Raw genomic sequence first — 26491 nt, forward strand, 5'->3', positions numbered from 1 at the left:
CAGGAAGCTAACTGGACTAACGTCATATTAGCACCATGGCTCCCCAGGGCATCACATTCCTGTGTCTTGGTGAGTTATGAAATGAAAGTGGGTTAGCAAGAAAGACAGGACTCCCACAAAAGCTAGACCCTCTCTGAAAATGAAAGCTAGATGATGTTTAGTGGCAGTCAATGATAGTCTAACCTCCTTACCAGACTGTTGAGATGACTGTAACTGGGTCTCAGTTAGAATCTGAGCTGTGGGCCTCGCCTTCCTCTATTCAACCCATGACATACTGTCTGGGTTTCATGATGACTGCTAGGCATCATGAGAGAAGAGACAAAGGGATTGAAAATGTAAGAGTGACCCTCAAGAGTGTGGTTATTTGGGGGGAATATATTCTTACAGATATGCAGCCATACATGTGAAAGCTAGAGCTAGACAGAAGAAATGATACACCATAGATAAAACTAGATGATCTGCAGAAGAAAGGTGATAAATAAATGATTAAAGCTGACTGGAAGATAGATTGATAGATTGCTGATAATAGATAAAAGATAATTAATACATAATAGCTATATGGGTGGGTAGAGAAATGATCAATACTTAAGTACAAACATGCATACATGCATACATATATAATAGACAGGTAATAGATGTTAGAGGGATAAGTAAAAAATTACTATAGATAATTGAGGCAGGTAGATAAATAGACAGGCACACACATACACACAGCTTTACTCCATAACTCATTGCACAGGGAGACCTGTACCACAAGTTGGATACTAGAAGGTTAAATTTCCCCAATGGTTCTCTTCCAGCAGTCTTCCTGGGACACTCCATTTGGGCACAAGGAGGTAAGTGTCCCCTAAGTTGTGTCCTTCATAACACCTTAGATACTAGTCACATAAGCTGTGGAGTAGAATAATGGGAAGATAGTCTGAAGCCCAGGTTAATTTCCGCTCTAGTCCCATTCTAGTGTCTGCTGTTTATCACTGTGTTATCTCATCAAGGGGACTCAAGACCACTCTGGATCTATAATAGCCTTGGATCTGCTAGGTACATGTGTAACAATGACCTGTATTTTACTGAATATTCACAAGAGGAAGTTATGAGTAGTCTTTGCCTAACATCCTCTTGAGTGTTGACTCACTTTTTCTCCAAAACAAAGTCTATTTACTTGACCTATTTAGAGGAAGACAGTCTATCTTTCCTCTATTGTACGCTCATGTACTGTACCGCAATGTTGGGCCCTAAGTAGTACTGAGGGAAGCATCAACCTAAATGAAAGGAAGAGCTAACAGTGTTAAGTTCTGCATACTCTGCTACTCTAACTCTTGTTTTGGCCTCCTAGTACATGTAAAGCCTTCACCTACCATGTCTCTCTCCAGCATCCTTTGTTATTTAAAATTTTTTCATTTTACATACCAACCCCAGTTTCCCTTCCCTCCCCTTCTCCTGCCCCCTACATCCCCCTGATCTCACCCCCATCCAGCCCTTAGAAGGAGGTAAGGCCTCCCTTGGGGAATCAACAAAGTCTGGCATACCAAGTTAAGGCAGGACCAGGCTCCATCCCCCTGCATCATGGTTAAGCAAGGTATCCCACCATGGGGAATAGGCTCCAAAAAGCTAGTTCATGCACTTGGGATAGGTCCTGGTCCCACTGCCAGGAGTCCCACAAATAGATCAAGCCACACAACTGTCACCCACTTTCAGAGGACCTAGTTTGGTCCTGTGCAGGTTCCCTAGATGTCAGTCCAGAGTCAGAGAGCTCCTGCCAGCTCAGGTCAGAAGTCTCCGTGGGTTGTCAAACATGATCTTGACATACCTCCCCTTGCTCATTTTATCCCTCTTCCCTCTCTTCAACTTAACTCCAGGAGCTTGGCCCAGTACTGGATGTAGGTTCTATGATGGTAGGGTAGTCACAAATCTGATTTGTACAGGGGAAGGTTAGTTCAGGCACCTTCTCCACTATTGCTAGGTGTCTGACCTGGGGTCATCCTTGTGGGTTCCTGGGGGTTTCCCTAGCCCCAGGTTTCTTCCTAACCCCATAATGGCGCCCTCTATCAAGGTATCTCTTTCATTGCTCTCCCTCCCCATCCCTCCCCCAACTCAGTCATCTAGTTCCATCCATTTCCCTAGGAATTTCATAACTTCCATTGTTTTTGTAATTTCCATTGTGTAAATGTACATTTTCTTTATCCATTCTTTGGTTCAAGGGCATCTAGGTTGTTCCCATGTTCCGGCAGTTATGAATAATTCCAACATCTTTCTAAAGACTGAGTCATGTATGCTTAACATACAATTCTAGTGGGGTGGAGAGATGACTCAGTGGTTGAGAGTACTGGCTGTTCTTCCAGAGGTCCTTAGTTCAGTGTCTAGCAACCACATGGTGGCGGCTCACAACCATCTGTAATGAGATCTGGTGCCCTCTTTTGGCCTGCAGACATCCATGCAGTCAGAACACTATGCACATAGTGAATAAATATTTTTAAATGTAATTCTAGGTATCTCCCTCGTATAGCTTCTCAGATCTGTCTTAGGTGCAATGTTCTAAGTTCCCTCCCACCTTCTTTGCTGGCCTATATCTACTTCTTCAGAGTGTCTGTCTCTTCTCTTCACTCTCACTCACCTTCATTGAGCCTGTCTTCCACTTTTGCGTTTATGACATCTCAGTCTTTCCTGTAATGGCCCCTTATCTCTGCAGTGCTCCATGCCTCCTATACCCACCTCCTCCATTTCCCTTTCTGGATTTCCACACCAGCCACCCTGTCTCCTTTTCTGTAAGTTGACACTGTTGATCACAGAGCTATTACAAATGTGTATTGGCATCTTAACTGCACACATTTACAGGGTGCAATGCGATGTAACATGCAATGTGTTCACACCACGTGTGCTAATCAAACCAGCTTACTATTTCCATGTGAGTAAATAAAAGTACCACAGTGTGCACGCAGAAGTCATAGGACAAACTTAGATATCTGTCCTTGCTTTTTACTGTAGTAGTATATTGTGTTTATTCACAACATAAATAATAATTAATGAAAACTGCAGTCACCTAGCTACTCTGGAGAGAATTAGCATTTATTAAACTGCTCATTATTCAGCTTCTGCCTGTACCCACTCCCTTATACTACTGAGCTTCTAGTGACAACTATTCAACATTCAGGTCAAATTTATTGTTATCAAAAAATTATTGTTTATTTAATGTTTTATCTACAGGGCAAAATATGATGTCAGGTATGTGTTAAGTACTGCACCAAATGTCTTCTAAATGACTGTTAGGATCAGGTATAAAATTATTCAGCTGTTTAGCTATATGAAATCATGGACTTAGTCATAATACTCATTGTGGGTCTATGGGCAGTTAATGGGTTCTGGGGAAGGGAGGTCATTTTCTTTCCATTAGTGTAGTCTCTGCTAAGTTACCCACATGGCCGTTAAATAACCTCTCCACACATACTCAAGAAACTCTAAAACTGATGGGTCAAAGAAGACATCAAAGTGTGGATTCAGCAACAGAGCGAAAATAGAGGGGACTGGGAGATGATGAATATGGCCAAAATGTGTTGTATAAGGTATTTGAAAATTGAAAAGTATTTTAAAATCACCTTCCTAGACATCATCATATGAGAGTGAGCATACAGTACTCATATTTTTTGTTTCATTTTGTGATGCCAAAGGTCAAACCCAGGAGTTCCTCTATGATAAGAAATGTTCCACCAACTGAGCTGCTCCCATGGAGCAGGCATGTCATGATGAAGGGAACCTGAGGGTTTTCAGTGTTCCAATGTCTATTCCATGTAAACAGTCAAAAACTGAGAATGAGGTCTTCAAGACCAAAAATCACTTGCTCAAGGCTAATCAGAAGTAATGAGGAAAGCAGGGAAGATAATTAACGTTCAGTCTCCCTATGAGGTCCTGGATTCATGACGAGGATCTGCCCATTCTAGGTCACCTGGCCCTGTTCTACAGCACTCTCCATGCCTCTATCAGATCTGTACGTATATACGTATGCATGTATGCATGCATGTATAAAATCTGCACACACATATGCATGCAAGCTCACATACACACACACACACACACACAAAACTATATTACAATTCTGTTTATTTGGGTACTTAGAGACAGGAAATGGATTTGAGGTCTAGATCCTGGCTTAAAGGAAGAGTGCCAAGTTGTGAAACCATTGCAAATGATGATGATGATCATACAACATGATGAAGTAATCAATACAACTAAATTAACACTGACAGTCATGGCATTATTGTGCACATACATAACTCCAATTCTTAGGAGGCAAAAGGATTGGGAATTTGAAACTACATAGCAAACCCCTGTTTCCAATGGTAAATCTCCAATGTATGAAATATACCCCAAAACAACTACTTTCTTTGAGAGAGTGTTCATGTATGTGCAGGTAAGCATGCACATTTGTGTACATATAGCAGATGCAGAACATCACTGTTTTTCCCCTTCCGGTGATATCCACCTTGTTGATTTCTTTTCGCCTTGCTGATTATTTTTCAGTCTTTAATTAAATTTGTTCTTTGGCAAGTTCATACATGTATATAGTGAGTTCTTATTGCCAACATCCCCTACCTTCTCTTACTTCCTTCTAACACCCCATACCCTGCCCTCATTTCCTGCAAGTCTCTCTCAAATATTCACGCCTTTGTTTTGTGACACACTAAATTTAATCTGGGCCATCTATGTAACCATAGGTTTGGAGGTCTCCATTGGAGACTGGTGGGCTCACTAATGGGTACACAGCTGAAGATAATGCCTACCACTTCCTCAGAATCAATCATTAATCGATTATTCAGCAAGGAGGGGTGAGGCCATGTAGGCTTCACTCCCATCTATCACTAGTTATTGACAACAACAGTCTTGTATAGGCTCATTGCTGGCAGATGCTGCTGCTTCTGTGAAGTATGTTTGCATTGGCTGTGGCATTCCCAGAGGATCATTTCACAGCTCTTCTCCCTAAACTCTTACTTGCTTTATACACACTTTCCAATTCTGTTCCCTGAGCCTTAAAGCATGTGGTTTCAGTGTCCCATTTAGGGCTATATAACTCAGTCTTGAAAAATTCTCATCACTACAGGCAAGCAGATTCTCTGCATTCAATACTGTTCCTTGAAGCAGGGTCTCTCACTGGCCTGGCACCACTGATTAGGCTAGGTTGACTGGCCCAGGAGCCCAGGAATCTGCTTGCTTCTGACTCCACAGGGGATTTACAAGTACATCCCACCACTCCTGGTCATTTATGTAGTTCTGGGGAGGCAAAGTTAGGTGCTCACTCTTGCAAGTCAAGAAGGCTGGAGAGAAGGCTCAGTAGTTAAGAGCACCAGCTACTCTTCCAAAGGACCCAGGTTTAATTCCCAGCACCGACATGGCTGCTCACAGCTGTCTATAACTTCAAGATCAGACACCCTCACACAGATACATATGTATGTAAAACTCAAATGCACATAAAATAAAAATAAATTATAATTTTTAAAAATATTTTGCAAGTCAAGCACTTTATCAACTGAGATTTATCTCCAGACACCCATCATACTATTTTTAAATGAAATAGTTACAGGTCATTTGCAATTTAACTCATATCCCCCAACATAGATGGAACACAATAGCCATCTGAGCTTAGGCTATGCTTCCTTTCAGAATTTCCCACTCCTACAATATCCACTGCCACAAGTCCTGCCGTTCCCTGGAATGGGTCTGTGAGGATCATCTGCCAGGGAACACCTGAAGCCTTCCTGTATCAACTGTCCCTGATGAAAAACTCCACACCCACAGTTATAGAGAAGAAACTGGGATTTCAGAAAGAGGCTGAATTCATCATCAACCACATGAATACAACCACGGCAGGATGTTATCAGTGTCAGTACAGGAAGAAGTACCACTGGTCAGAGCAGAGCAAACCCCTGGAGCTGGTGGTGACAGGTAAGGAGACACCTTGGGAGCCCAGCCTCCCGATAGTTATTTTGTCTTCATTTTAGCAGACTTTGTAAGGTTATTTTAATTTTTTGTTAATTACATTCACTAGTAGGTAACTTCATGCAATGTACATGATGTATACGGACCACTCTCGCCCCCAGTTCTATTCATCTTGCTTGGTGACCCACTGAGATTAGCCTGAGCCGTTCCTATGACTAAGGGTTTGAAGTTGTCTTCTGGAGCCCAGTGGGCTCAGCAGTACATACACAACTAAAGGCATTGATTGTCCCTCTCCCAGAATCTGCATATAGTCAGTAATTACATCACAAAGGACAGGACGACTTGATTACTCCCTCATCACCCAGCTCCCCTTCTTCCTTGAATTGTTATTGACAGGATTGCTCTCATGTGGGCCCAGTGCAAGTGATTACAGTTGTATGTTAATAATTGTGGTGGTTCTGTCAAGTCTGGAGAATGGCATTTGCTAGTCCTCACCCTGTCTTCTAACTCATATACTTCCTGTTCACCTGTGGGCAGAGTTGCCTAGGTCTTAGACAAGAGTAGTATAAATGTCTTGTGTATGTCTGCGCCCACAACCATAATTATTCTCTGTATCTTGGGAAACTGTGCTTCTCTGCATTCAATAATGTCCACATTTTTTAGGTTTTTTTAGTTGTTTTCATTTAATATATTTTTATCATATTCCTTTCCTTTCCCTCCTCCAATTCTTCCCATATCCTCCCTACCTCCCACATTTTTAGGATAGCTTTAGGTTCATAGAAAAACTGAGAAGACGTTGAAGACTGAGAAGACCAAGAATGAATGAATATTGATATAACTCTATTACCTGATATCTAAAGCATATTCAGAGTTCCTTCATTGCGATCTAATGGCCTTTATCTACTCTAGGACCCCTTCCAAGATCTCACATTGCATTTATTTCTCTTTTGGTTATGATAGCCTTGGTGGTTTTGAAAAGTACAGGCAAGTATTTTCTGGGACTTCCCATTCTTAGAAATCATCTGATACTTTTCTCATGACTACACTGGGTAATGGGGTCATTACAGGGAAAACCAGAGGTGGTGCCTGTTGTATTTCAGCTGTTCTTGCCACACAAAAAAAACCTACGTGAGACGATAGATATGCTATTCACTCTAACTAGTCATTATACAATGTATGCATGGCATACATGATAGATACTGATAGATACACATCATGGTAAAGATGACAAACACACAAAACCTTCTTAGTTTTAAAAATAAGCCAGATGTAGCGATGGACATCAGAAAGCCAATAATCCCACAGGTATAAGCAGGAGGAGCAGGAGTTGTAGGCCATCCATTGCTTCACAGTTAGTTTGAGATTAGCCCTGGCTACGTGAGAGTGTGTCGAAAGAAATAGAGAGGGGGAAACGGAAGGAAAGGAGGGAGGAGAACATGGAAAGAGAGGAGAGAGGAGTGGAAATTGGAGGCGAGGGGAAAGAAGGGGGACAGGGGAGAAGTTGGGAGGAAAAACTGGGTGTGTCGGTACACACCAGCGATCCCAGCCACTCAAGAAGCTGAGACAGAAGGATCGTGAGTTTAAAGCCCACCTGAGTTGCATTTCAAGACTCTGTCTCAGCAGGTGACCCACAAGCCCACCCAGCCCTGCTCAGCCTGGGCAGATGGAAGACACCCACACTCCCTCCCAGTAGCTCAAGGCGACTGTATGGTGGAGAACGGAAAGAGAAAGAGAAGCAGGGTGGCTCATGTGCCATGGGAGAGGCATCACTGAAGACGCGAAGGCAGCAGGGAAGACGCTGATGTGGGTGGCCTGAACTACCTGCCACCCAGAGTCTTGGTGACATTCGGCCGGGCTTCTGCCCAGGGCCATGTCTGGGTCTGTGGCCCTACATCAGCCAAGCTATGTTACCACTGAAGACAATGCAGATGTGCAGCATCCGGGTCACCACCTGAGACCATGTTGGTGCCTGAAAACCATGATGCCACCAGGACCATACTAATCTCAGTGACCTGTGCTGCCACCGAGAGCCACGGTAACATTGAAGCCTGAGTCGCTGCAGAGGGCCATGCCCGCGTCTATGGTCTGCCTCAGCCAGAATCTGTGTTGATGTCTGTGGCCCCTGTTACCACAAAAGGTTGTATAGATGCCAGGGGTCTGAGCTGCCATATGTGCTCATATAGGGTGGCCAAGGGCCATGCTGCTGCCAGGGCCATACTGATCTGAGTGGCCCACTCTGACCCCCCAGCACCAGGGTGACATTCAGGCCTGAGCTGCTGTCATCTCTCCAGCACCATCAACTGAATTTTTTTATTATTTTCCACGTAAGGATTTTTGCTTGTACACCATGTGGATACAGAACTCTTGAAAGCCAGAAGGGGACATCAAATCCCCTAGAAGTGGATTTAAAAACAGTTGTGTCTCTGGAAGAGCAGACCCATTTCCCCCAGACCCTGAAAATGATTCTTCAAAGAACAAAACTTTGCCAACAGCTCACTGTCTTCTCTTCCAGGCTTATACAACAAACCTGTCCTCTCCACAGATCAAAGCCGCGTGCTGAAACCAGGAGGAAACATTTCCTTCCAGTGTAGTTCAGCATACAACCTGTTCAACAGATTTTCACTGGCCAAGGATGGAGACGCTTCGTTGCCATGGTGCCAACATGAAGGACATCAAGGCAGCTTCAGCCTTGGTCCTGTGACCCCTGACTTTGCTGGGAGCTACAGGTGCTATGGGTGGCACAGCAGCAGACCCTATGTGTGGTCAGCCCCCAGCGATGCCCTGGAGCTCGTCGTCACAGGTAGATGCATCACAGCCCAGCTCTTGCTCTCTGCCAGTGCTGTCTCTAGGTGTGAGGTGTCCTGAGACTGAGGAGTGTGGCAGCAGAGACTCACTGTCCTCAGGAGCACGAAGAGAAAGGGGCATCTCACTTACTCCACACTAATCTTTCACACTGTCTTCTGGAGTCTTCCGGAATGACCTTCAGAAACCTGTGATCTACTTTTAAAGATTTACTTTAGTTTTCTGTGTGGTGTGGTGTGTGTGTGTGTGTGTGTGTGTGCGCGCGCGCGCGCGAGCGTGCGTGCGTGCGTGCGTGTGTGTGTATGTGTGTGTGTGTGTGCGTGCACGCACAGTTCACGCACAGTGCTGATGGGGGGCCAGAAGAGGGTGACAGGTTCCCTGGAGCTGAATTTACAGATGATTCTGAATCACCCAATGTGGATGCTATAAACTGAACTCAGGAATCTCCGCAAGTGCAGCATTTTTTTAGTTTATTTTTTACATTCCAAACCCAGTTGCCCCTCCCTCCTCTACTCCCACTCCCCCAACTCCACCCCCAACTCCCATATACTTCTTGGAGAGAGGGTAAGGCCTCCCCTATGAAGTCTACGAAGTCTCGTTGAGGCAGGACCAAGGCACCTCTCCACCCCCACACTCCTGTGTCTAGGCTGGGTAAGGTATCTCTCCATATAGAAGATTTGTGCATTAGTGTTAGATCTTGGACTCACTGCCAGTGGCCTCATATACTGTCCCAACCATACCACTGTCACCTATATTAAGGGAGTCTAGTTTAGTCTTATGCGGGTCCCCATTTGTCAGTCCTGAGTCAGTGATCTCTCACTAGCTCGGGTCAGCTAGTCCTGTGGGTTTCTCCATCATGGTCTTCACTCCTTTGTTGATATTATCACTCCTCCCTCATTTCCATTGCACTCCAGGAGCTTGGCCCATTGGTTAGTGTGGATCTCTGCTTCTGCTTCCATCTTTTTCTGGAAGAGGGCTCTAGCTTCTCTGGTGTTGTGGATTGTAGGCTGGGTATCTCTGCAGCAAATGGTTTTAACCAGTGCGCCATCTCTCCAGCTTCCTGGTCTTTTGATAAAGGAAAGGCCCAATATTCAGAATCACTTATGTGGGATCCGTGTTGAGATGGAAGATCCAAATATAGTCTAGTTTAGCGCATCTTTTTTCTTTGCAGTCTTGGTAGTCCTTAAACTCACTTTCAGAATGTGCTGGCAGTGATAAAGGCTGAATCACAGGGCTCATTTGCTATGTGGTTGACATATAACACTGGACTTGAAGGAGGGAAAAAAGGTGAGACTTCAGTCAGAGGAAACTAGTTGCTGGTAGCTGAGTGGGTTGACCACATTCAGTATCTCATGCCCATCTTCTGAAGTAGATATCATCTCCCCAGTCACGCTATGAGCTATTCAGTGTGGTAGCTGTGCATTGCAATGCTGGGAAGCTAGATAGGTCTTTTCAGTTAGTGGCATAGAGACAACTTGATCTCCATACAGAATAATCAAAGTACAATTAAACAAGAACTCACTCCCGATGGATTGGGGGTCTAACTGCAAAATATATCCTGCTGTGGGAGACCACAGAAGAGAGTTATCTTGACCCTGAAATAAGAGATAGTTTTTTTCAGTGCATGATTTTTTTATTTGTAAGTTTTTTTTAAATTAGAAACAAGCTTGCTTCCCATGTCAGTTCCCTCTCTCACCCATCTATGCCCACTCCCCTAACCAGCCCCCCCAGACCCCCAGCCCCCCACCCAATCTCCACTCCATTACCCAGAGATGGTAAGGCCCTCCATGGGGGATAAGAGATAGTTTAGTCTCTAAAGCAAGATACAGGGCCTGCTTTCTCTAAAGAAAAGGACTAGTGAACTCAACCAAGCTAATTATCATGATAATGATAAAAGAAAAATCACATTTGACTAGGTAATCAAATCGTTGTGCTTTTCTGAGATAGAGTCCCACTAACTCATGCATGCTAGACAAACCCTCTTTTAAGAGGAAAATGTTATTGAACATTTAATTTTTCTAAACATCATAAGCTCACATATTTCATTACAGTCATGGGAGTAAACAGGCTTATAAAGATGAAGACCATCTAACACAGGGAAAAAAACTAAAGATAAGTAGCTCACTGGGCATCATCAGCCATGTAATTGGCGATGAGAAGTTGGATTAAAGCTGAGTGACAGAGCACCTGCCTAGCATGCACAAGGCAACTGACTCCATCATCATTGCAAGGGTCATCTTTAAGTAGAGCTAAGTTTTAGCTAATTTTATCTTAAACCTCTCAGGCAGTGGTGACTGTGTGTCTCTTTTGCCACATTTGAGAGGAACACATAAGTTGTTATGTAGAGTGAGGAAAGCACAAAGGAGAAATTCAAAGCTTCTAACATGGGGAGGTGTTGAAGAAATACCATTGGGTGGACAATGAAACCATGAAGAGAGGTGAGAAAAGCAAAGTACAAACTCCTGTAATCACCTACTTTTCTGAGAACCACAATTTCTCACCCTTGGCCTCCTCTATCTTACACACCCTAAAAGTGTGGTGTCTGTGAATATATGAGCTCATTAAAAAGGGCTAGGATCACATTTTGTCAGACTGACATGGGAAAGAGTCTACATTAGGGATGTAGAATTATGTTAGAATGGATCATGGCCAAGAATTACCTGTTTTTCCCTTATGTCTCTAGACTCCAAGAAGCAAGATTATGTGACAGAGAATTCAATCCGGATGGGTATAGCAGGGTTGGTCCTTGTGGTCCTCTTGGTGATACTAGCTGAAGATTGGAACAGCCACAGAGCACCACAAAAGGAAGACTGTCAGGCATTGGCTGCACCGAGTTTGAGCAAATAGTGACTGTGGGTAAACACTGGGAGCTGCAGCTGGGGATACGTCTTACAAACAGGAAAAATCATTAGAAGCTTGGATCCATCAGCAGAATGTAAGGTTTGAGTGCAGTGTCCACCACAGGTTTGTGTGTTTGAACACTTACTCCCCAGCAGATGGTGCTGTTTGGGGAAATGTGTAGAACTTCAAGATGTGAGATATGTAGTCCATCTAGCTCCCTGGCACTATGCACTTCTGGGGAGCTGCTATTACATACCTTCCTACCATAATAAAATACTCCCCTCTGAAAACATGAGCCATAATTAGCCTTGCCTTCCTTTCTTTCAGGACAAAAAAGATTAACTAGTACATGGAGTTATAAGATGGTGTGGTCCTAGGTGGATCTGACGCTGTTTCTTCTCTATGGGTTAGCATTCAGATTATTTTTAATGCATTTTTATTGTGACCTTATAATATAGTTACATACCTCGGTTAGGTTTTTCTTTTTCGGTCAGCTTGACAAAAGCTACAGTCATCTGGGAAGAGTGGACCTCAATTGAGAAAATGTCTCAATCAGATTTCCCTGCAGGCAAGTCTGTGGAATGTTTTTCTTAATTAACGATTGATGTGAAGGGTCTAGCTCAGGTGGGTGGTGCATCCTTGGGCAGGTGGCAAGTCATAAGCAGCAAACCAGTACACCACACTCTTCCATAGCCTCCACTTCAGTTCCCGCCTCCACGTTCCTGCCTTGAGTTCCTGCCTTGGCTTCCCCTGATAATGGGCTGTCACCTGTAAGCCAAATCAATCTTTTCCTCCCCAAGTCGCTTTGGTCATGGTATTTTACCCAGCTGTAGAAAGCAAACCAAGAACATTGATTGTAATTTTCCATCTATTTATGCCCTTTCATCTTCCTCCTGTTGTGGTACTGAAGTGATTGAACTGAAGGTCTCAGGCATGCTAGATGAGTTCCCTACAACTGAGTTACACCCCCAGCCCTCTTTTCATTTTGAGACAAGCTCTCATAAAGTTGCCCAGGGTGGCCTTGAGCTCACCTTGTGGCACAGTCTGACCTCAAACTTGTGATCCACTGTGAGAATGTATTTTTTTCTTTTTTGAGAAATGCTATTGAAGGTTTGCCTTTACAAATCAAACTTTCATCGAACTTATAATCAATGTACTTTGAGATCTCCACACCTATGCACTAATTCTTCTGAAATACTATGTACTCATCTGTTCAAAATTAGCTGAACTCTAATTTTAGTATATGTGCTGCCAAAGTGAGGACTAGCTGAACTCTAAAACAACCTCACAATCAAGTTTATCATACTCTGGACTTCTGATGTAAGTAACTCCTGCAAGCTCAGCTGAATGCACAGCCCCAATGATACCACATTCCCTATTGCACCTCTGTGACACATTCATGCCCTGACTCAAAAAGTGTGTGTGTGGGAGGGAGGGAAGGAGGAGGTAAGGGAGCAGAGAGGGAGAGAGGAGGGAGAGAGGGAGCAAGGGAGGGAGGGAGGGAGGGAGGGAGAGAGATGTGATGATCAGGTCTAAGATTATGTGCTGGAAACATGCAGATGTTGAAAGCAATGGTCCACACTCAAAATATGTCAGAAGCAACAAGTGAGTATAGGTTGATGATATGTGATTATGGCTTTGTATGCTGATCTGAGTAAGTAGGGTCAGGAGACTCCTGAGAACTAAGACAAAAGCTCCTCATCCCTTTTTGCTATTGGATTTGCTATGCCATAAAGAGTGTGGCCTTTATTTACACTACTTCTTAGATTAGACTTCTATGCTAGGCTTCTTTTGGGTTAGAGCAGGAAAGACTAAAACTCTTCTGAGTAAACCAGTCCCTTTCTTGAGTAACTGATACCAGGAGTCTTTCCTCTTTTAGACACCATCACCACAGTCTCCCTGCCCCCTCAGCCTCTTGAGCAGCTAGGATGACAGATCTGCTCCATCAGGCTTGGACCACTTTTCCTTCGCAGATTTTCTCTTTGTTCTTTATACTTTCTCTCTATATTTTTACTTTTACCATTTGAGAATTCCATGTGTGGACATATTTTGGAAAAAAAAGCATTCCCATCTCCTCCTCTTCAATTCTCTCCCTATCCACACCATCACTCCCCACCCTAACTTCATATAGTGTATTTTAAAAACTCTCTGAGCCTAGCTAGTACCACCAGTGTGCGAATGACTTTAGGACCACACACTGGAACATGGGCAGCCTCTCAATGGATGTACCCTCGTGGGGAGACTAACTCCCTTTCCCAGCAGCCAGAAATTACCAAAATAGTTCCTCAACTAGGTGTAGTACTTTGTGATTATCATTCCCCATCTACACTGGGTTTTAGATTTCTTAAATGCATATCCATCAATTATAAATAACTGGTAGACTTGTTGCAATAGTAGGTCCCATTTGTCTTTAAGGTATTGGTTTTGTCTAGATGTAAATTAAATATGTAAACACAAAATCAAATGAAGATCACAATCCTATTTGGGAAATATAAAACTGTATTAAATGACAACTTCATCTGGGGCACCAAGTTTACATTTACAACTTTAGAAGGTGCTAGAGTTCTGTTGTAACAGTACCAATGTATTTTACACTACTGAACCAATAATTGTATATTTCAAAGAGTTAGAAGAAATAAAACAGTCTCAGAAACATATATTTTCTATTATATGTGTAATTTGGAGTGGGAGAAGGACATAAAAGTAAAATGTGGATCATTAGTGGTGTGGAAGAAAAAAATGGTAGGGCATAATAAAAAGTAATGGAGAGGATGGATCTATTTAGGACCACAGAAAAGTGTGTGCATGTATAGAAATTACACATCAAAAGCCTCACTTGTGCAATTAATACATGCTAATAAAATTTACAAACTTCCAAAGAAATTATGTGAACAATTATACCATTACAGAAATCATGAGGGCTGGAGAGATATGTCAGCCATTAAAGGTTAGGCCCGCAACCAAAAATATAATAAATTGTGAGTTTGAGAAAATAGGGTGTGAATTCCTGCTTGACACTCCAGTAGTGGTGGAATTTAATGTGGAACTGTTAGCCAAATAAACCATCTCTCCCTTAGGATTCCTTTGCCAGGGTAACTTAAATGAAACTAGGACAGTGGTTAAAAGACAAAGCCCAGGAATCCACCAAACGACAAGAATGTTGTTGACAAAAACATCAAAAGTCTAGATAATCTATAAAATCAAATTATAGTAGAAAGTTCCCCAAGTCTAGAGAAAACCTAGACTAGACATACAAACACAACAGTTATTGTGAACTCCAAATATACCTGATCAGAGAAGAACTCTGCATGATATAATATAGTCAAGATATCAAAAATACAAGACAAAGAAAGAATATCAAAAACCATAAGGAAGAGACACCAACTCACTTACAAAAGCACATACATCAGAATAATGTCAGCTCTCTCAGAAACCCTAAAAGTCAGAAAAGTGTGGGATGATGTATTTCAAGGCTTGAAAGCAGAATATTCACTCAACTAATGCTGCTATATCCAGCAAAGTTGTGCCATGAAATTGACAAGGAAGTAAGGACATTTCAGGATAAACACAAACTGAGGCTGGTCATGAACACCAAACAAACCTCATAGGAGATGATGGCATTAGCAGCATGCACATAGGAGGAAGAAAGATACTCTCAGTTGCAAGGGTACAGGAAATAATATATTTCGTGAGAAGAGATAAGCAAGACAGGGAGGAATCCATGGCATCCAATAAAGTAAAGTAGTAAATCCCCAACATTAATAGAGGAGAAAGGAAACAGAAAACAATATAACCAACAAGTCAGCAAAATGCTTTCCTTACAAGTATGGGGACATGCTGGGCAGTGGTGGCACACGCCTTTAATCCCAGCACTCGGGAGGCAGAGGCAGGTGGATCTCTGTGAGTTCGAGGCCAGGCTAGACCAACAGCCTCCAAAACAATACAGAGAAACTCTGCCTCATAAAACCAAAAAAAACAGTATGGGGGCGTCAGTTCAGTCCCCAAAAGCCACATAGAAATTAAAGCCAGGAAGAAGCTGGGAAGATGGCTCAGCAGTTAAGAGCACACACATCAGAAGGCTCACAACCACCTATAATTCCAGGTCTAGGGAATCCTATGCTGTCTTCAGGTTGCTAAATTCACTACACTCATGTGCATATATCCACACACAGACACACATAATTAAAAATGAAACCTTAAATACATAAAAACCAAGTATGGTAACACATGTTTATGAAGACTGTGCTGAGTTACCTAGAGTTCATGGGTCAGCCAACCTGGCCTACTTGGCAAGTTCCAGAGCTTGGCAAGGTCCTGGCACTTGAGGGACACTGTATCCAAAAATATGTTGACATGTACATGCACACCCACATGCATGTGCACGCACGCACGCACACACACACACACAAACCTAATAAGGGTTGGAGACATAGCTAAGTGATTAAAATGCCTGCAATGTTAGTGTAAAGACCTGAGCCCAGCTCCCTAAAGCCCACCAGATGAACATGGAAGCCCACTTATATATAATTCCAGCCTGGGGATGCAGAGACAAGGGATTCTCCAGAACAAATTGTCTAAAAATATTCAGCAAATTGGTGAGCACCGAATTTTATTGAGAGGCACTGCCTCTCTATGAGTAAGGTGTAAGAGCAATCAAAGATGATCCATTACATCAACCTCAGAACTCCCCATGAACACGTGTCCACAGGCATGTCGATACACGTGCAAGCACACATAAACATACATGTGGACACCACACCTTCACATGAAAAATAATATAATAATAGCATTTTCCCGGAGTAAAATAGTAAATGCTGCCGGGTAGTGGTGGCACACGCCTTTAATCCCAGCACTCGGGAGGCAGAGGCAGGCAGATCTCTGTGAGTTCAAGGCCGGGCTGGACTGACAGCCTCAAAAACAATAGAGAGAAACCCTGTCTTGTAAAAACCAAAAAAACAAAAAAATTGTAAATGCTTTAATATTGTATTAGTGTTGCTATTAAACCAAAGATCAAATACAAACATATGTTTGTTGCACACAGAAATACAGAGGTTAAAAATCACATTTTAGGAAGTCCTCAGACCCTCTTAAATGGTCTAAGTAATAAAATCCTGGAGTCAGATACAGAAGAAAATCCTGAAAGATCAGAGAGAAGGAGCAAAACACCACCACACCTTACATCCTAAGCATCTCAGCAGATGGGAGAGTTCCTATTTCTCCCTGCTTATGCCCTGCTAGCCACCTCACTTCCTTTGTACAGACCTCCAGATCTCTATGGCTAGCTAGTGGCAAGCTCCATTCTCTGACCTTCAGACAGGCATTATGTGTAAATGCAAGATATCATCACAGAGCCCCCTTTTTGTCTAATTTTTTAAATGTATAACTAACATAAAAAACTATATACAATAAGTACATCAACAATGTCAAACAGACTTTTTTACGAAGCAGGACAATTTGAGACCTGGACCACCTTGTCTTGGCAAGGTTTGCAGTCACTCTTTTCGGTGTCCTGTTTGTCCCAATTTGGACAGCATACTGTCAGCAGTTGACGTAAGGACACTTTCTTGCCCAGTGGCTTACCTTAGCCACAAAGCAAGTAAACTCCATGTGGAGTTTCTTTGATGCCCATCATCTTCTCCAAAATTAATGGGTGCTACCAGGAGCAGATATGTCTCACTTTCATAAAAATCTTTTGTTATTAAAAACATGTTAAATGCCATATTCTGTAGATCTCCAAAGTGTCTGAAGAAAACCTGTCTTTCTAAAATATCTGTTTGACCTTGTAAACATGCCTAATGTGACTACAATTGATTGTAATAGTAGACTAATCACTAAACCACATTTCCTTATAGTCCCATATAGTTGATAATAATAACTTTCAAGGATTAGAAATCCATATTACATTATTAGATGAGTTGTATAGATACAACCCCTTGAAAAATATAGAAATGTTTTACAGTATGTTTTAGTAAAATTAATCTCAAATTTGCATCAATATTTAATATTTGCATACTATATATATGTATTCAATCCAATGTAAAATATTTAAAACTATTAGTTGATTTTTAAGAGTAGATTCCATAATCTACCTTTTCATCATGTCATATCTATATCCACTTTTTATTCTTCTCAGAGTAGATTAAATAATCTACCCTTTTATCATATCATATCTGGATTCCTCTTTTTTTCAAAAACAAAAACCTTGAACCCCTTTGTTCAACTTTCTTCCTGATCATAAGCAACAGCATTTTGTAACCAGTCCCCCTACACAATGACAAATATCCATATCTCAATGAGTGATCAAAAACCCCACCACTTGGAAATGTGAAGTCACGTTCTTAAAGTTACTTCCTGCTGTCTAGGGGCAATGACATCTTTACAGGATCCTGAAAAGAAAAGTTGGGTTAATTGTCAAGCCGTATCATTAGTTGTCCAGGCTCTGAATAATGAGAAAGCACGGGGCTTGTTTCAAATCCTGGCTAATGAAGTCTATGGGGCTGGATCACAGGGCCATCTTGAAATCATTCTGAGCAGTGTCTGTGAGGCTGGATCATCTCAATGAGTCACGTCGAAATCAGTCCAAATCTGATCTTTAGCTGGTGTTTTTCAGCATAGTGAGGTTGTCATAGTCCTGGTGGAATTGTCATTGTGGGGCACTGTAGAAAACTTATAGGGACATGGGGGGGAGGAGAGAGGGAATCTGGAAAAAAGAGGGGGAGAAGAGGAGAGGAGAAGAGAGGAAGATATGGGGGAGCAGTAAGGTTAAGTCAGGGAAAGAATGGAGGAGACCAGGATGAGAGATACTGTAATACAGGGAGTCATTATAAGTTTGAGGAAAGAGCTAACACTAGTGGGATTTCCAGAGATCTACAAGGATGACACAAATTGGCAAACTAAGCAATAGCAGAGAGACTACCTTAATTGCCCCTCCCTGATAATATGATTGACGACTACCTTATATGTCATCCTAGAGCCTTCATCCAGTGGCTGATGGAAGCAGAGGCAAACACTCACAGCTAAACACTGAACTGAACTTCTGGAACCCAGTGACAGAAAGGGAGGAGTGATGAGTAAAGGGGTCAAGACCATGATGGTGAAACCCACAGAGACAGCAGACCTGACAAGAGGGAGCTCTTGGACCCCAGACTGATGGCTGAGAAGTCAGCAGGGTGCTGATCCAGACCCCTCTGAATGTGGTGTCAGTGAAGGTGCCTTGGGAATCTCTGGGGCCTTGGGTAGTATATCAGTGTTTACCATGGTGTACGAATGAACTTTGGGAGCCCATTCCAAATAGAGGGATGCTCTCTCAGCCTGGACACATGGGGGAGGGCCTAGGCCCTGCCCCAGATGAAGTGACAAACTCTGGATGTGCCCCATGGAGGGCCTCACCTTCTGTAGGGAATGGTGTGGGGATTGGGTGGAAGGTTGATGGGAGCTGGTAGAGGGGTAAATGAGTAGGGGTAGAAGAGGGAGATGGGATCAACATGTGAAGCAAGCATGTTTCTAATTTAAATAAAAAATATATTGAGAAAAAAAGAAAATAGATAGGGACTCAAACCAGAAATCATGTACATGAAGGCAGACAAAACCTTTTTCTAGAAATGGTTAGTTCTCTATATAACCATTAACATCATGACAGAATTATGAGATTAGTAGCAATATAACAGTCCTAAATATTTGTTTTCCTTCCGTCCCATATCAGATGGCTCTTCTTAATGAGACATACTTTAACAAGAATGTGTGGGTTTAGAGAAGGAGAGAGCCACACTCTAACTCCAAAGCCAGCTTTTAATCTTCAATCAGACTGAAACTACAAAAAGACCATCTGCATTATATGTCTGTGTAGAAAAAAGGAAGCAAACATTTGGGAAGATTTATGAAAATCTGTAAATCTCCCCCATACCTTCCTGAATGAATGTATAGGTTGGCCCAGAAGTTGATTTCAGACTGGGCGGATGATGGTCAAGTATCTTTTAGACTCAAAATGGTTAAATGTGTTGTGGGACCCACATCTTTCCCTGAAACCCAAGATCAGTGGTGAGGGGAGAGCTGCAAATCTTTCCGTTTAAAAAAAACAAGGTGTGAAAGTCCCATGGCGATTGGTGTTGGGGTTCACCCACCACATCCTGTGTATTGCCTTCATCCACTGGACTCAGTCCACACACACGGTGCAGCCTTGATTTTGCCAGTGGCATGCTGTCGACACTCCCTGCCCTACTCTTCCTGGGTAAGTCCTTCGTAAAAGGGGGATGGAATCAAGAGCAGGAGTCAGGGAGACATTATATCATTACTGTTGTTTTCCAGGACTATGTCTAAGCCAGAGGATCAATGCAGGAAAACGTAAGTCCTTCCTTGAGAGCCTCAGGATCATTCTTAAGGCTTTATCTCAGAGGCCCATCTGAGAACATCCAGAGACAGAGGCAAGCATTCTGCCTCACTATGATGGCCTCAAGCTGGTGGCTGAGGGACAGTGAAGTAGATAGGTAATAGTTCACATGGGACTCATGTCTCTGGTTTCTTTTTCAGAGACTCTCCCGAAACCCATCATCTGGACCAAACCTAATAACAGGGTCACAAAAGGAAACCCTGTGAACATCTGGTGCCAGGGACCTCAGAGTGCTTCTGCGTATCAACTGTACTTTGAAGGAAGCCTGTTTGCCATGAAGAGACCAGAGTCACATACATCAATGAGTAAAGTCATGTTCTTCATTCCACAAATGACCCCAAACACTGCAGGGAGATACTTCTGCTTCTATCAGAGTGGGGATCTTCAATCCGAACGCAGTGATCTCCTGGTCCTGGTAGTTACTGGTGAGTGTCTTGTTTTTTAGATGTAGAGTCACCTTGGTATGAATCATGGGGAATGTCAGTGATCACAAATACCAAAATAACTCTTTAAGTACCACACTGGCACGGCTTATTGGGCTGGAAATCTGGGGATGTGTCCAATTGTAGGCACTTCCCATGAGGGTAAATTCAGAGTCAGCTCTCTGTCCTGGCATCAATGTGTCTTAGGTCAAGGTCTCTGAAAGATGTTTCTGTAATACGCCACTGTGTGCCAGGGCATGACTAAGGACTGGTGGACAAGAGAATCAAATCATCAAAAAACATAGCCACGTACATGGTTCTCAAATTTAACCAAGCTTGAAAAACACTTAGAGGCCTTGTAAAAGCATAGATCGCTCTCACAGACATGTTCATTGAAGCTTTAGCCACGATAGCCAAAAGATGACTGGTTAGATGACTCATGAATAAGAGAGCTTGCTGTTCTCAAGAATGAGAACCTGAATTCAAATCCCTAGAAACCATATAAAAAGTCAGGTGTGTCTGTGACTCTAGAACTGCACAGGGAACACCACATGACTGTTGTGGCTTGCTAACCACCAGCCTAGCTGTGGGTTCAGTGAGACCCTGTCTCAAGGCAATAAGACGAAGAGGGATAGAGCAGGACACCCACCTCTGGACTCCACACATGATCTTACAGGTACACACACTTAAACACACACAGGAACATACACAACACATACCACAAACAATCATACAGAGGAAAAAACAGATAAATTAAATAAATAAACTAATAGCTAAAGGAAGTAATAACACTGGTGTCTCTTAGTGAATCAATGGATGAACAAAATGTGGTATATTCACACAGTGGAATATTACTCTACCTTGAAAAGGAAGAAAATTCTGGTGCACACTATGATGCTGCTGCACCCCGAGGACATTATGCAAATGGAGACATGCCAGTCACAGAAGGACAAATAGTGCCTGATTGCACTTAATTGAGTTACCTGGAATAGTAGAATTCATAGAGACAAAAAATGTAGAAGGATGGTTGCCAGATCTTGGGAAGGCAGAAAAGGAGTTGTCTAATAGTTTAAAGGTTTCTGGATTTTGAAGGAAAAAAAGTTCTAGAAGTAAAGGTTACTAATGGTTTGTGGGCAGTGTCATGTGTTTAATGGTTCTGAACAAGTGTGTGCAAGTTCATGTGTGAACAGGGATGTGTTTGTGTGTGAGTGAGTGTGAGAGAGTGTGTGTGTGTGTGTGTACATGTAAAAGCCAGAGGACAACCTCAAGTGTCATTTTCCAGGAGCTGTTTACCTTAGTTTTTGAGAGGGTATCTTGTCGGGATCTGGAACTCACCAAGTACACACACTATGTCAGATGACCAACAAATCTCCCTATCTCTACCTGTCCAGCAGTGGGATAACAGTCATGTACCACCATGCCTGGCTTTCTGTGTGGATACTGGAGATCAAATCCAGACCCAAGAATCAAACTCAGGACTTTACCAACTGAGTCACCTCCTCAATGCCCTCTTCCAAGAAAAAAGATTTTTTTAGGGCAGAGGAAAGCCTAGGGAGCCTCAACCCTACACACAGAACTTAAGGCAACTAAGGAATGCTGACAACAGGAGAAAGTCTTACTTAGCAAAGAGCACACCAATTGGTTATCCTGTATGCAGTAGTCCACTATGAAAACATACAAACAAGTTGGAGTATACAGACTGAAAAGGTTGTATTCATGTATTTAGGAACATATGTGTGTGTTTATATATGCATATATAGGTGTGTTTATATATATGTATAGATAGATAGATAGATGATAGACAGACAGACAGACAGACAGATAGATAGGTAACAACAATTAATTTCAAAAGGAGACCACAAATTTGAAAGTGAGGAAGGAGGTTTTGGAGAGAGAACAGGGAAGGGGAAGTGCTGTGATTATATTATAATCTAAAAATAATAATTTTTAAAATGTAAAAGTCTTTTCTGTCCCTGGGTTTCTGATGCAGTGGTTCCAGGTAGGGGCAGAACATCTTCAGCCTTCTAAGTAACAGCAGTGGTTTTGGTCCTGAGGACCAAACTCAGAGCCATGGGTAGAGATGCAGAAGCTTGGCACAAATGCCTTAGTTCTAAAGGATAATGGATCTGTCTGTGAGGAGTACACGTTTAGGAAGCATAAGGAGCACAGATTCTAAAGAGTGATATCTGGCCATAGAGAAAAGGAAACAGCATATTGGGGAGTTGGAGTGTGACGGTGCTCTACATACACCCGCCCTGCTTCTCCCACAGGTATGTATGACACACCCAAACTCTGGATTCATCCAGGGCCTGAAGTAACCTCGGGGGAGAATGTGACCTTCTTCTGCCACCTGGATGCTGGGACAAGCAAATTCTTTCTTCTCAAGGAGGAAGAACCCAACCGTGTCCAGCAAAGACATGGGAACAAGAAAGCAGACTTCCCCATGGGCCCTGTGACCAGAGACCACGGAGGGACATACAGATGTTTTGGCTCTTACAACGACCATGTATGGTCTTTCCCCAGTGAGCCTGTGACACTACTTATCCCAGGTAAGGACCTCTCACCTGTGTCTTAACCACAGCCCTAGAGGATACCCTTGACAGTGATTTTCAAAAGATATAGTAAAGAGTTCTCTGCTTCTTAGAGATCCAACTGGTCACTCAGGAACACCAGAGGGGCAGAGAAAGATGAAGGAACCAAGGATACAGGAGAAGACCCAAAAAGGTCACTTTTTTCATTATTTTTCCATTTCTAGGAGGTGAGGGGAACACCAGCCTTGAGCCCACAGACCCTACTTCTTTTGGTGAGTCACTTCCAAATCTATCAGAAAGGAGCTGGATAATTAGTGTAAAGTCCTTACACTGAGGAACCAAGTTGGAGCCACAGAGCCTATGTAAAATCCAAGCATGGTGACCTATGCCTGTAACTCCAGTACTAGGGGGAGAGAGAGGAGGAGGAACCCTTGGGACTCAGTGGCTATCCAGTCTAGTTGACTCAGTGATTTCAAAGTTTATTAAAAGACCCTGTATCAAAAATTAAGATGGAGAGGATTTGTAAAAGGCAACACACATACACACACACACACACACACACACACACACACACACACATCATTGAAAAGATCAAAACTTACCAAAGACACTAAGAAGGGGTCATTTACTCATAACATTCACGTAATGCACAGCACCTACTAGCAGCTGTGGCAGAGTCAGTCAGCCAAAAACACCCTTACCTTTGTGGAACTTACATTCCAGCGCTAAGAAACAAACCAAGAGTCAAGTCAGAAAGAATAAATGTTTTCTCTAGCACATAAAGAGGAAGCTGTGATGTAGAAAAAGATAACATATCAAATTGACCAGGAGGGAAGGCAGCAATATGAAAGATGGTTTCCCAGAGTGGGAAGCATCCGAGATAAAAAGCAACTGGGAAAATACTTGGGGGTACAGAGGGAGAAGGATCCATAGCCATGTGTATACAGCCTAGGGAAGGAAGATGAACCTGTTGATATACAGAACTGTACTGATGGGCCATTGGGGTTGAAAAGAGCTGTGTGGCCCAGTTTCATTTCAGTTTCTTAAATTTGTGTTAATTCCTTGAGAATTTCATACATTGTTTTGATCATATTCAATCCCTCACTACCTAAATTTTGTGTCATCTTTTAAAAATCTCATCAAATACAATTTGTGCTCCCCATACCTCCTGGGTGTGTAACCTTCCACAAGAGTATGGCCAGTCTACCTGGGAACAAAAGCCTAAAAGAACCTACTCTCCCTCACACAGCAGGCAACAAATGTCAATGGTTCCTCCTCCGGGGGTGGGACTTCACACATACCTCTTGTCTCCATGCTGGGATTTGATCTGGCTTGAGCCTGAACAGGTCTTATGAATGCTAGCATCATACCTATGAGCTTGTATGTGCACACGCCCTGTGGTGGCCAGAAGACACTAGTTCATTGTAGTTAGCCACCAACTCTGGCTCCCCAGTCTTTCCACCCCATCTTCCATGATAATCCCTAATCCTTGGGAGGAGGAGCGTGATAAAGCTCATTTAGGACCGAGAATTCCACAGTCTTATTCTCTACACCTTGAGCAACTATGAGTCTTCATTTTAGCGACCGTCTTCTCTGGTGAGAATTACATTTCTGTTGCTGCTGTAAGACACCCTGGCCAAAAAGCAACTCTGAAAGTGAAAGGGTTTATTTGGTCGTCTCTGGAAAGAGGTCATGGCAAGAACTCAGGCAGATAGTTACATTACATCCACAGCAAAGCACAGAGAGAAACAAATACATCCATGCTACCCGAACTCTTCGAGTGTTCTCCTGTCCTATATCATTCACACACCCCTGCCCAGGGAAGGGCGACATCCACAATAGACTGGGTCTTCACACATCAAATAATAATTAAAGCAATCCCACACGGACATACCCACAGGCCAGCCTGATCTAAATAATTTCCCACTGGAGCTCTCTTTGCAGAGAATTCTACATTGTGGCAAACTGACATTTAAAACTGAGCATCACAGAAGTGATGGTGGGGATGGAGGCAGCTCACTTCAGACAGTGAAGAAAATGCTGTGTGTGAATTAGACTTTGTGTGAGAAGGAAATGATATTGGATGGATGAGGAAACTGAGGCTTCCCCAGAGTTACTGTCTGCCATGAACACACATGTATTAGTGCTATGGGTGAATCCATTCTTGAGTAAAATCATTTCTTCGCTAGTCTGCTCTATTGCCAGTGTGAATCTCCTAGGACTTGGAATTCTGGGTGGGAACCAATGTTGGAAAGCCATTGGATGCCATAGGGCATATACAGAAGAAGAAATATTTTGAAGGAAGGATCCAACGCCTTTTCGATCATCCCTGCTTCTTTCCTTTATCCTCAGTTTATTTGGAGTACAACCTTTCAACAAAAGAGTCAGGATTGCAGAAGGGTAAGTGGACATTAGAAGCACGGACTCTGGGAAAAGGCGCCGAGCAAGGCGGGAATGTCAAGGAAGAAGAGGGGGAGGGGTGGGTGTAGCCTCTGTCAACAGCCATTCTGTCTTCTATCTCCAGACTCTGCCTTCTGGGATCATACAACCCAAAATTTCATTCGGATTGGTCTGGTATGCATAGTCCTGATGGCTGTCATATGGCTTTTGGCTGAAGACTGGTTCAGCAGGAAGAAGGATAAAGAGAGGACCAACAGATCAGCAAGTTGGGAATGCAGAAGAAGACGGAGATCGCAATGTTCTCTCGAAGAGGAACAACGGGATGCAATTTCTATGGGGGAACTGAAGGCAGCTCCTGGACCTGGGGCCATATGAGTCTATGCTGTCCCCTTGGTGAAGGAAGTGGTCATTGCAGGAATGAAGGGATGGCATCACCAAGTTTGGCAAAGCACCCTAAAGGGCATGGTGAGATGGAGCCTACAGTTTTTACTGCAGACAAATTCTCGCTGTCTCTGTTAAGCTTTAAGTACTTTAATGTTCTTTTACTGAGAGCTATACTCTTAAACACGCTGGTCTTTCCTAGAAATGACTACCTTCCAACGTGTTGGCCATGGGAATATCTCCCTACTACTTTGGTCTTTATGAGTTTTCCTAATTTTATTTATTTATTTTATATGTATGGGTGTTTGGGGGCACCATGTGTGTAATTAGTGTCAGATCCTCAGGGACTCGAGTTACAGATGGCTATGAGCTGAAGGGAGGGTGCCAGGAATTGAACCCAAGTCTTCTGGAAGAGCAACAAGTGCTCTGAACCTCCAAGCTGTTGCAATATACTTGTCTACAATGAGTAAAGATGTGTCACTGTGATTGATGTAATTAAGAGCCCAATGGCAAATATCTAGGCAGGAGAGAATGGGCGGGACTTCTGGGCAAAGGGAAAAACATGGGATGAATTCTAGGGACACAAGGGATGCCAGCAAGACATCTTATAAGTCAGACACACAGAGATGGGAAAGAGGCAAAAGCCACGTGGCAAAATGTAGATTACTAAAAAGAGGTTAATTTAAGTTATAAGAGCTAGTTGGGGACCAGGCGTTGGTGGTGCTCGCCTTTAATCCCAGCACTTGGGAGGCAGAGGCAGGCGGATCTCTGTGAGTTTGAGGACAGCCTGGTCTACAGAGCAA

General features: G+C 43.0%; 1 protein-coding gene across 1 annotated transcript; it reads left to right on the forward strand.

Moving 5' to 3' along the window:
* Window positions 1-26159, forward strand: LOC101829237 (natural cytotoxicity triggering receptor 1). The gene is made up of 13 exons (XM_040733843.1): window positions 1-69; window positions 801-836; window positions 5650-5931; window positions 8438-8725; window positions 11411-11573; window positions 17100-17118; window positions 19657-19795; window positions 19873-19908; window positions 20095-20379; window positions 22647-22925; window positions 23132-23179; window positions 25260-25307; window positions 25432-26159. Exons 1-13 carry the CDS (start codon window positions 36-38, stop codon window positions 25680-25682), a joined length of 1908 nt encoding a protein of 635 aa, XP_040589777.1. The 5' UTR covers window positions 1-35; the 3' UTR covers window positions 25683-26159.
* The last annotated feature ends 332 nt before the right edge of the window (window positions 26160-26491 follow it).

Source organism: Mesocricetus auratus, unplaced genomic scaffold (genome assembly GCF_017639785.1).
Source record: "Mesocricetus auratus isolate SY011 unplaced genomic scaffold, BCM_Maur_2.0 Super-Scaffold_100037, whole genome shotgun sequence".
NCBI classification, from domain to species: domain Eukaryota; kingdom Metazoa; phylum Chordata; class Mammalia; order Rodentia; family Cricetidae; genus Mesocricetus; species Mesocricetus auratus.